Source organism: Callorhinus ursinus, unplaced genomic scaffold (genome assembly GCF_003265705.2).
Source record: "Callorhinus ursinus isolate GAN/ISIS: 27379988/994484 unplaced genomic scaffold, GSC_fseal_2.0 scaffold16, whole genome shotgun sequence".
In the NCBI taxonomy this organism is placed as follows: Eukaryota; Metazoa; Chordata; class Mammalia; order Carnivora; family Otariidae; genus Callorhinus; species Callorhinus ursinus.
The window spans coordinates 24,003,609-24,015,703 of NW_027397078.1; the positions used below are offsets into that span (position 1 = coordinate 24,003,609).

The following is a 12,095-nucleotide window of genomic DNA, read 5'->3' on the forward strand; positions in this document are numbered from 1 at the left end:
CAAAACCCCAACAGATGGCTCTGCAATACCTCTCCTTATCTCAAAGCAGCTCAGGCAAAAAGAAATGGCTTCTGAATTTAAAACCAAACACAGCCATTAAGGAAAAGCAGAAACTTGCCTCTCTTGGAAGGCAAAATAACATATTCTGTTTTCATCAATGCATTTGGAATATTTCTGTGGTAATTCACATCATGAAAGAGGAAATGCCATCTTAATTTCCCTAGCAGGTTTTCTGTAGCAAAGTTATCATAGTGGCTTTACCGTAGCAGCAGATCATAACGCCAAATCCTTTGTGTTCACCAACACCAGCAATAGAAGTAACACGAGCCCAAAGTAACAGGAAAAACCAAGTAAAAGAAAGTAATTCTTGACGTTGACCTCAAACTTGGCAAACTAAGAATTTCCCTCAGAAGTCACAAAAATGATTTTAAAGTCAGAGTTAGGTGCAGATGCTAGTGATATTTTCATTGATGCTAGAAATGCTGAACGGAAGGGGTCACATCACTTCCAGTTTATACTTTGTTGGGGATTTAAACCTCTTCATTTCCATGTGTGTGTTTATGTGTGTTTGTATGTGTATGCCTTTTCTATAGCCAACACTCCACTAGGATAACTTAAAATAGGAATTTATTTACAATAGCAAAGATGTCCAAAATAACGGAAACAATATATAACAAATCCAAGAATTATTTTATGAAAAAGGCAAACAATATATACACGAAAGATAAAACAAAATCCAAAAGGGCAAACTTAATTTTGACTTGATCTAAACAGCTGCAGAATGTGGCAAAATGGTTTTTCAGATATGAATTAGTAAGTAATGATGGGCCAATTAAACACTCTTTCCAGCTTCTCTCTTTTACTTGCTGAATCTTCCTCTGAATTCTATTAACCCTTGAGGAGTCTCACTTCGGGGAGGCCATACAAGATTTATGAAATACATGTGTACTAAAAAGGATACACTGTCTGGAGGGCTCACACTTTGGAAAAAGGTAAACCAAAGGTGTCAACTAAGTCCCATTTCACACTCACTGCTTATTGCTGGGGTGGTGTGAGAGAGAGAGAGATTTTCTTGTCTACTACACAAAATGTTGCACCAGTGATCTTTTCGGTTCCTCAGGTGCTCTGAAAGGGTTTCCCAAACTTGAGCATGCATCAGAATCACCTGGAGGACAGGTCAAGACACAGATCACCGGGTCTCGTGCTGTTTCCCGATTCGGTGGGTGTGACGTGCACCCACGAGATTTGATCTTTAACAAAGTTCCAGGTGGTTATGATGCTGCCACTGTTGCCAGACCACACTTTGAAAACCACTGCTCTAAAATATCACCCCTTTTAGATTTTGACCGGTCCCGCTTTTCCTTTATGAATCCTAGAACTGGTGGGCAACAAAATTGTTAATGCGGAGATTCCCAGAGAACAGAGCAGTACATTACCTGACTGCCTGGTCTCTGACCGGTAAGATGCTGTCTACCAGGCATTCTGGTACGACGAAGTGTTTCACACGCTACGGTTTTGTGCGGTTCGTGGCTCTGGACAGTGACACTCACCGTGTTCTCTTGACCACTGACCCCAAATTTTGACCCCTATTTACTGTTTCAACTATTAGGCAAACACTTGTTCCGACGCAGTTGAAGAGCTTGAAGGATCTCATCTTTAAAACTCAAAGATGGCTCAAATCAATCTGTTACTCTCTTTTGACTCCTGGTCACTTTCACCTAACTTCTGATTTTTCTAACGGTGGCCACTCTCCAGCATGTTAGCGACTACGAATGAAAGCCTGGCACAAAGGTGTCACTCTAGGGCAGGGCTTCTGCTGTGGAGGCGGGGACAACACCCAGTAATTAAGTGTGCTGTGCAGGGATACTGAAATGACCTTTAAGTGCTCTCATAAACCATTTATGCAGGGCAAATTCGTCTCAGGGGAACTGGAGAGGCTAATGAAACAAATCCCTTGTGAAGATAAAAGGAAAAAAAACGAACTTCAAGGACATGCTCATCAAAGGACTCACCAATCATCTCTTAAGTTCCCTGATATATTACTAGCAAGTTCGAGGGGCTGAACTATGAGGAGTATTTGCATCAAGTCACAAAATTCAAAGCAATCAAGCATTTTGCAATCCACTGCTGCATAAAAGGAATTAAGAAATGGGGAAATGAAAATAATCCACTGCTTTTGATGTTTATTAGGTTTACAAAAACTGTACATTTTTTTCCTTAAGAAAAAGCATTAACTTAGTACTGGTATCAAATAGACTAAACATCCATTAACAGGAAAATATTCTGATTTTTATTTTTGCACGTTATTCTCAAGTACACAATTACAATAATGTCACACATCCCTATATGATTTTCTTTTTATGTATTTTACTTTTTTTTTTTACAAAGTGTACAGAGGGAGGGACATACAATATTTAATAGGATATTTCTACAGAACAATAACTTATATTATGTCCTTGTAAAAATCTGTACCTCTTTAAAACATTTAACTGAAACATCCATTTTTTTTAGCTTTGCTAATCAAAATTGTTTTAAGAATTAAAACTAGGTTGTAACTAATGTCAGTACATAACAGTGACTACAATTTCATTTTCTCTTTATACAGACAAATACATTTTATCATATTCACTTGACCAAACCCTTAAATACCTTTTAAAGGTTTCAATATTGTGCTTTAAAAAGAAAATAACTGTGTATGATTCCAGACTATGTAAGAGAAATATAAAGTGTGTAGAGTGTTGTGTTCTTTATCTTTCAGTTTATTTAAAAAAATATAGTTAAATGACCAATTATTTATATTTTCTGTACTAATTTTACAGCATGTTTTAAGGTTAATAAATTTCCACTTTCATTTAAGTGTCTTCTTTTACATGATTTCTGGGGAAAAAAATGAAGGAGATTTTTAAAGGTTCTCACAAAAAAACAGACAGAGCTTTCAAGGATAGTACTGCGGGGCAATGAATCACACAATTGTAAGTTACTTTAAAAAAAAAGCATGTATGTGAGCCAAGAGGGCACAGGAGCTCCCACTGGGATAGGCCCATGCCTTGGCTTTAACTGGCATTCAGGTTGGAGTTCATACCAGCCTAAAGCACTTGATTTACAACTGGACGAAATCAATCTAGCATTTCAGAGGCTTGCCAACCACCAAATATTTAGATTTCTAACCCTATAAATATAATTCTTGAATACAAATATCAATGGCAAAGGGAAAGATGAAAGGTCAAAACCTAACAGCACAAAGGGGATGGAGCACCATAATGAAGTGGCAAGGCAGCTATCCAGTGGGAAGAAAATTCCTAAATCTCCTACGACGTGCCAGATACTCATATGCTGACAGCCAATTTAAAGGACCCCAAAAACTGTTTTCCATTTTCCAAGATCCCTCTTAACATAATCAAATTCTAATTAACCGAGTTCATTTTATGCATTTCTGACTCTGATTCAGAACTGTTTGTTTAAAAAATGTCGGCTCTCAAAGACAGACAAAACTGTGAAAGACTTGGTGATGTTCCAAATAAGGCCTCAGATTTTCCTCATGCACTTAAACACACCTTTATCTTCTAACCAAAGCCAAGCTGAGCGTTCAGTTTTTTAATGTTTGCTAACTGTAACTAAGAAATAAAAGAGCAGGCTGGACCCGCCCAGTGTAAGTCATAATTAGCACCCAATCTCTGGGACATGGAGCTGTGGTTTCCTTAAGCCCCCTCACTGGGTGACGCAGAGTTCCCTCATGGGCTTCTCAGAGAGAACTGAGGGAGTTATGTCCGGATACTCATTAGCTTTTCAGAAAAATATAAAGGCATGGAGCTGAAGTTGTATGAAAACATTCTATCTAGAAACATCTTAACGTCTATTTTTTCAATTACCAAAGATATTTAAAAGAAAATACCTTTACTCTTTAAAAATACTAGTGTCCTTATTTTCCTTCTAATTCTTCACCTGAGTAGTCTCTCTGAAGAGCATGATTTACAAAATGCTCTCTCATGCATCCCTGCATCTTTCATGTTATTGTAAATTTAATACTTTTCATTATAGATCTTAACTACTACTGGGGTTGTGTGTATAAATATGTAAAATAAGCAATACACACAGATACATGTTCTCTATATATGTGCATATATATAATTCAGGGTACATTTACATATATAAAGTCGCAAAAGATCCTACGAGCCACGAATTACCTCTAGGAGATTCCAAAATGCAGTCCTCAATAATCGCATTTGTAGCACACAACCATTCCAAGACAAAGCAGCACAGACGGAATAATCAAAATACAACAGCATCAAGCAAAATTTGTCAAGGAAGTTTTCTAAAAGTTTGCTATGCTGACAAAAGATGTAAATACGCCAAAGAAAGCCCACAAAGAAGTATAGTTTGTCTGCTGAACAAAACGAAAAGTAAACACGAACCCAGCCACTGTTCTTTCCTCAGCGATGCCAGGGACGCAAAAGCTCAAATGGAAACCTTCATTGTCATGTGGTCTGAAAATAGTAAGCAAGACAAGTAAATGACTTCCATGTTAGGATAATTAGACCTGACTGTAAAATCTCCCATTTATGTTAGTAGATGTCTCTGACAATTTTATTGTGAGAATTTTATGGGAAAAAAAAAATGAGTCAACATGAATCTTTTCAGAGTTATCAATCTAAAGTTACCTTAACTTTAAGTTAAATGGTCTTAGAAGAGTACCATCAAGGTAAGCAAGGTAAATATTTAAATAAATATAAAACTTCTAAGATAGAAAAATTCAGTATAGAATCAGGGATTACTTTATTAAAAGCAACTTACTTGTTGCTGCTTTCCCCCATTTATTAAACAAACTGAATAGAATTCAGAACACACTATTAAACAAAATGTAAAAAAAAAACCCAACTCAACTAGAAGCAATAATTCTATTTGTACACAGCATAAATCAATATACAGTATTGTTATGTGAACGAGATGGATTGGCTTTAAAATGAAATTTCCGCTTCAAGGCCAACATCTCCACAAATGTCTGTAGCAGTATCGTCAGGGCAGGCCCACTTCTTTATGGTGTCGCATTATGTGCTGGTTCTTTTCGGAAGGTCTCCGGAAGCCTTTCTTGCAGTACTCGCACCGGTGAGGGTAGTCTTTCGTATGAATGGAGATAACGTGCCGTTTAAAGCCGGACGCATCTGTAGTGCTATACTCACAGTACTCACACTGATACACCTTCCTGCCACTGTGGGTCTTCATATGCTTTTTAAGCTCATTCTGTTGCCTAAATCCCTTTCTACATCTCTTACACCTAAACGGAAGATCTTTTGTGTGAACGGAGAGGATATGGCGACTCAGAACAAATGGATCTGCGATCTTAAAGTCACAATGTCGACACTGGTGCATTTTTTTACCCTTGTGGGCAGCCACGTGTTTCTTGAGTTCGGAAGGCCTGTGAAAGCCCTTCTCACACATGTCACACTTATGAGGGTAGTCCTTCGTGTGAACCGAAATTATGTGTCGTTTCAAATCGCTTGAGTTCGAGCTCTTGTGGTCGCAGTGCAAACACTGGTGTGTTTTGCTTTCTTGGTGGATAAGAGCATGTTGCTGCACCTCTTTGGTATCTGAGAAAGTCAGAAGACAGATGTCACACTTGAATGGCATCTCTTTACTATGCTTAGTTTTTACATGTGTTTTCAAGTTAGAAGAGTCTGCAGACCTATATTCGCAGTACTGGCACTGGTACGGCTTCTCCCCGGTATGGATGCGCATGTGCTTTTTGAGCTCTGACGGGTGACGAAAACCTTTCCCACACTCCACACAAATGTGAGGAAAGTTCTTGCTGTGGACCGCCAAAAGGTGGCGATTCAATAACCCTTGTTCAGCTGTCTCGTATTCACAGAATTTACACTTGTGCATTTTGTTGGCTCCTTTTTCCTTATGCACCATTTTGTGAGTAAACAAAGCCCCAGCATGAGAGAAATGCTTCCCACACTCGTCGCATTCGATGGCCTTCTCTGCCTTGCTGGTCAGCTTGTGGCTCTCCAGGTGGTTGTGTAAACTTATCTTCTTGTTGGTAGTGTAATCACAATCTGTACAGCGGTACTTCTTCTTGGTAAGGTGTTCAGGATGGTTTTTCATGTGCCTTTTCAAAAAACCTCTCGACTTAAATTTTTTCCCACAAATCATGCAAGGATAGACAGTCAAGGGATGTCCATCAGGGCCAATAATTATTGCTAGGAAAGGAAAAGAAAGGAGCATGAGTGATCAAACCAAGTTCCATTTTGGTTTCTGCAAGCATTTGAAGTGTGTGTTCTGAACATTATTAGGCAAGTATTCCCACGTTAAGCTATTTGCTACGTGACATTCCTTTTACCACTTTTCAGTATAAGAGATAGAGCAACCCTGTCATAAAAAGAACCCTGGTCTGAAAACTTCATTCAGTTTAAAAAATCAATCAATATGTAACTTCCACCAACTAGTGATCAAAGGTCTATCAGTTTAGAAATCGGTAGAAAATTCTTCATAAAAACAAAGTTTTGTAATCACAATTCCTGCTTTGGTTATTCTGAAAAACCTAATTTTGTGTCACTTTACAGTAAAGCTTAAATCCACCTACAAAAATTTTAATATGCAAATCACCATCCACGAATAGACAGGGACAGGGTCACGTAAACTGAAGTACTTGTCCTGCTGCTCTGGAAATTATGCCTGCCTTAAGGTAACATAATCTGATTCTTTGCATTAATTTAGTTTTTAAAACAGTTAATGCTTGTAATGTGTCTGAGGGATTTCTTTTCATTTCCACCTAAAAACCACCTGAGTTTTGAAATTTTTTTCCCCATCCACGTTTGATCCATTCCCTGTTTCTTTTTATCCCAGGAAATCATTCATGAATATCACTGAATTCTTAAAATTATATTTTCAAATTCCATACACAAAAGCTTACATGTGGTCTAGCAGCTAAAATGCCATCACAACACCTCCGTGGATACATACTAGAGTTCCATCTGAGAGCTTGCCAAGCACGCTGCGCTGTGGGACTCATGTGCCCTCACCTGTTTGGTACTGCCTGGAATCAGGTCTTCTCCTTTTCTTTGGTTTTTGTTTAGCCAGTCTGCCGAGCCCAGCAGACTCATCTATGTGCAAGAGGGCACTTGCAGTGCCATTCCGGGTTTCAATTCCATCAGAATTATTACCTAACAATGCGCATTAAAAAACAAAATTATACAGTATTATAAATTATAAAAAATTAGGGATTCTTTATTAACTATAACAACGAAAAGTAAGCCATGATACTCATGAATGACAGAAAGTCCCCATTCTAGGTAATGGGTTTTAGGACCACATTTATTATAGTGAGACGGTAGGAAATGCCTCGCTTCCAAATCTAAAAAACACATGTCAGCATTTTGCCCCTTGAACTCCCATGCTGTCTCCCCAAATTGTAAAGTCATGGGCCAGATACAATCAAGATGAAAAGTTTCAGCTTGAAAGCCTGCATACTTCTTGCGGTACTTCCTTCTACATAATAAACACATGAAGGAAATTCCTGTTATAAATAAAGACAAAAGGTAGACTTTATCATCTTCCTCTCTTCTTGTTCAAATCAAGTAACCCTTACAGGGTAGTGGTGTTTCCTATTTCGGAAACCTAAGGCCACAGACACCGTTTCCAGTCATGAATTCACGTGCGCGAGCCAACTCCGTTCGAAGAGCCGCCACGTGACTTACCGTAAGCTGCTGCCCATGCGATTGGCATGAAGGTTTTGATTTCATTGTCGTCGATCTGCTGATCGTGCGCCGCGGCGGCAGCCGCCGCCGCCGCCGCATCCTCCTCCCCTACGATCACCTCCATATAAACTTCATCAGCAATTTCCGCGACATCTAAGTAGGAAATTATATCAAATTTTGTGACCAGGTTTACAGAGATCACAGGAAAGACGTTTTTATTTGAATTCAGTTAGCAGACAAGTAGAAGGAAGGTTCAAGTGTTACACACCTATAACACAGCTTTCACAGAGTCCTAAGCAGGCAACGAATATTTGTTGAATGAATCATTCATTTCTTGGCTTTCATCTCAACTTGTTTTTAAAGCAACATTCTATGCATCCATAACAGGTTACCGAGACTGCCCTTGGAACATGGCAGCATAATAATCTCTACAATAATGCTACTTGTTTTCCTTCAAATACTGACCATAGTTAAAAAGAGAGCTACAGAAACACAAAACTTTCTCCCACAAAAAGGCCACCTACTTACTTAAATCTTCATCTTCTTGCTGAGAGTCGTTGACAGTCATATAAACCATCTTTTCCCTTGGCACACGAATACTGCTATTCTGATCAAGTAATTCAACTCCATGGTCATTCTCAGGCTCACTCTCCACAATGTCTACGGTGCCACCTATCAGGGAAGATGACAGCTCCGAGAATTTATCTGAAAACTTCATTTCCACCCATCTGACTTAACACATGTCATATATTTTTCTACTGCTACATGGAAATCCTTGTTTAAAAGTTATCTTCAGAAAAGATTTCAAAGGTCCGCAATCTAAACCACCCAAAAGAAATCAGGTTGAAGTGTCTCATCAGGATGCATGCTATGCCGAAGCTTTCCTCTTACCTAAGTCATCCTCTCCAGGGTCAGCTTTAAAAATGTACACCTTGATGACTTCAGGGCAAGTGCCATCCACCTTACAAGGATCGATTTCCGACTCTGCATCCATGGTCATTCCAGAGGAACCATCGTGTTCTATTTTGCCAGCATCATCCACTGAAAAGGCAGGAAATACATTACAAATAACACTAGCAGATACTTAAATAAAATGTTACTGTTTTGCAAAGTCCTTTGTACAAATATCATCCCTAACAGGATTCGAACAAAATAGGATGATTTTACCTAGACCCGTGGACACGCAGAGCATGGTGGGAAATGTGGCTGACTGCTAGGCCAAAGCAGGGGTCATGGAGGGCCTTGTGCAACCAGGCAGAGGGGTTCAGACTTGAAAATGGTAGGTCAGAGGTTTCTCAATCTGGTCAGGTGTCAATAGCTCTTAGGGAACTAAAGAACACAGGCCCCAGCCCAGCGGCACTACAGAATTAGAATCTGTAGGGGTGAAGCCAGATATGTGGAGCGATTTAGAGATTCCAGAGCAGTGAGAATGGCAGATCACTGTGTTCGCTAACACCAGGCCTAAGAGTCAAAACTGAACATGACAAAGGAGCCAGGGATAACTATGGGGTTTCTGATTTAGGTGACCGAGTGACTGGGGGAAGAAATATTAATCAGAGAAATGAGGAAAAGGCTCTCTCTTCCTGCATGGTCAATTAATTTAAGGTCTGAGAGGTAACATCCCTAAAAGCTCTCAGACCGGTGCCTGTCCCCATTCTTTTATATTCACAGCACCCTTTGCTTGTTTCTCTCCGAGTATACAATTCATTGTATTGTCACTATCAGGGACTTTCCCCCATCTTTCCCACTGATAGAGCAGAACCCGTCATTTTATTAGTCTTTTAAGACAAGAGTCTGGTGATGGTAGATGCTCAGAATATTGATGAGCCAATGACTCAATGAATGAGATGTAAGGACAGGTGCTGGATATTTGAGTCTAAAAGCTGAAGGCTGACACACAGATTTGGGAGCCAACAGCTCTGTGCTAACTAGCCCTGAGATCACACAGTGAGGACCTGCAGTGTGAGGTAAGAGTGTGCTATGGATATCTTGGGGAACATCACAGTTTAAGGGAGGGACAAGAAGAGTTCACAAAGGAACCCAAGAAGGGAAAGCTGGAGAGGCTGGTGGAGGATCGTGAAGGAAGCGAGGGAGTTATAAACTCTAAGAAGCCTGGTAAGGTCCACAGCAATAATTCAGCACACACCCTAGTCACGGGGGAATGTGTGTACGGACTATAATAACCTGGAAGTCACTGACGCTCCTGGTGAAAAGCAGTGTAGTAAAGGCTATATGGGGTCAGATTAAAGTGGGTTGAGGATTCAATGGAAGGTGTGCGTTTCTTCAAGAAGTCTAATTTTAAAATGGAGAACAAAGGGTCAGTAACTAGAATGGGATACAGGTCAAAGACTTTTCTGTTTAACTGATAAGAACACTCAAGCATATTCAGTCTGTGGGAGCAAATACAACAGACGGGAAGAAGCTGAAGCCAGAGGACACGGGAAAACTTCTGGATCAAGATCTCAGAGGAAAAGGGGAAGATGAAATTTAGAGGCAAAGATGAAGAAATTCTCCTTAGACAGAGGGAGCAATATGCAATCCTTCTGAGACTTGAAGTGGTAAACATGGATGCAAACAGAGCTACATTGTATTAAGGAGGAAGGCTGTAATGCTGGGAGCTGGAGAAGTTCGTGGCTGGTGGCTTCAACCGTGGGTATGAAACCAGAGGCAAGGGCTTTGGTTACCAGGGAGAAAATGGCAAACTGGGTGAAGAGCTTAAGAAGCTGGAGAAAATGAGCTGATCCAGGACAAGCTTCATGAGGGTCCAAAGAGACCAGGTGGTTAAACTCTTTGCGGTCTGAGAAAACAGAGAGGTTCCCTGAACTCCGCACATAACTACCTAAATTCAAGGATCTTGACTATGCTTTTTATAAAAATGATTTGTAAGGGGAAAGAATTGGCATTAGGTCCTTATTTCTGGCCTGATGTGTACTTAACCCTTTTCAAAGCTAATATTTTTATGACATACAAAGCTGACTGAGCCAAGGCTATTTTCTTAAAAATAGCTCTGCAATTTCCAAGTGAGGTAGCGATAACAAGAATGAAGAGCCCCCCAAACTAGCTGGAGAGACCTGACTAAACCTGCTACGTCTTCAGAACACTCATCTCTGAGCAGTTAGATCTTGTTGATGAAGCTTGCCCTTTTTTGGCAATGTTTGGCAAAACTGATTCTAACAGGTACTGGAAAATCAAATGTCCTCATGTTTACAAAGAACAAGGTCAGGCTAGCTGTTTTGGCATATTTTAGCTTGTTGGTACTCATAAGATAAAGCCTTTGATGACTGAAAAATCTAATCATTTTGGAGCTTGCAAAATGGCATGTATTTATCTATAATTTGGAGGAAAAGACCTTTCTGTTTGCTTTCATAAGTGTGTGGGGAAAACACATTTCAAATATACAGGCTCACCTGAGCCAAGCAAAGCTATTCTATTATTAGACAAAAGTAGAATTCACCTTGAGAATTTGCCCCACTAACTCAACTTATGAAATTACTCTGAATATGAAAAATTACAGAAGTGATTTAAAAAAAAAAAAAACTTTGATGGTCCTGTTAAGGACTCAAAATTTCTCTGTGATTTTAAAGCTACCATAAAAATGAATTTCTAAAAACAAAGAAGGCTTGGATAAAACTGAGTAATCATATGTACGATTTCCGCCTAAATGCCTTCTTCTAATGTAGTGATGAAGAGCTAGAGCTCTGGAACAAGGCCTCTCCAAAATAGAAGAGCATAATTTCTGGAAATTAAGACTACTTCTAATAATAACTACCATTTGCATGGCATTTTGCTATTTCCTTATCATTTCTATGTACTTTAAATTTTATTTGATCCTTACCTTTTCCAGATAAAGAAATAAAGGCTCTGAGATGGTATGTGCCTTGCCCAAAGTCAGTGAACTAATGAGTGAGGGATGGGAGAGAGAAGAGGTACCTGTCTTTAGAACCCAGACCTTTATTTTCATCTTCTGATTTTTTAAGAAATGTATGTTTACTGTATAAAATTTAGAATTAAAAAAAAAAATCACCAATAGTCCCACCAACCAGAGATTCCATCATTATGTTAGGAAATTTTCTTCCCAGTTTTTTCTATTTGTGTTAAAGTAAAATTGGCATCACAGTTTCCTCAAGCCTTACATAATAATAATCTTTGCAATTCATCCAGTATTTTATTTTTTTACCTTTTTTTTTTTCAAAGATTTTATTTATTTATTTGACAGTGAGAGAGAGAGAGTACAAGCAGGGGGAGAAGGAGAGGGAGAAGCAGGCTTCCCGCTGAGCAGAGAGCCCGGCATGGGGCTCGATCCCTGGGATCATGACCTGAGCTGAAGGCAGACGCTTTACCAAATGAGCCACCCAGGCGCCCCTCATCCAGTATTTTAAACTTCAAAACTGAGGAACATTT

At 39.4% G+C, this 12,095-nt stretch overlaps 1 protein-coding gene across 6 annotated transcripts in view; it reads right to left on the reverse strand.

The window, feature by feature from the left end:
- Nucleotides 1-610: 610 nt before the first annotated feature.
- The window catches only part of ZFX (zinc finger protein X-linked), a 56,876-nt gene continuing 45,391 nt past the window's right edge, over nucleotides 611-12,095 (reverse strand). For all 6 annotated transcript variants that reach the window (XM_025857587.2, XM_025857585.2, XM_025857586.2 and 3 more), the window contains 5 exons: nucleotides 8,586-8,735; nucleotides 8,223-8,366; nucleotides 7,695-7,847; nucleotides 7,020-7,160; nucleotides 611-6,197 (listed from right to left, as the gene is read on the reverse strand). In XM_025857587.2, the coding sequence (XP_025713372.1) occupies nucleotides 5,014-6,197; nucleotides 7,020-7,160; nucleotides 7,695-7,847; nucleotides 8,223-8,366; nucleotides 8,586-8,735 (1,772 nt within the window). In that variant the 3' untranslated portion in view covers nucleotides 611-5,013. The remainder of the gene's footprint in view (nucleotides 6,198-7,019; nucleotides 7,161-7,694; nucleotides 7,848-8,222; nucleotides 8,367-8,585; nucleotides 8,736-12,095) is intronic.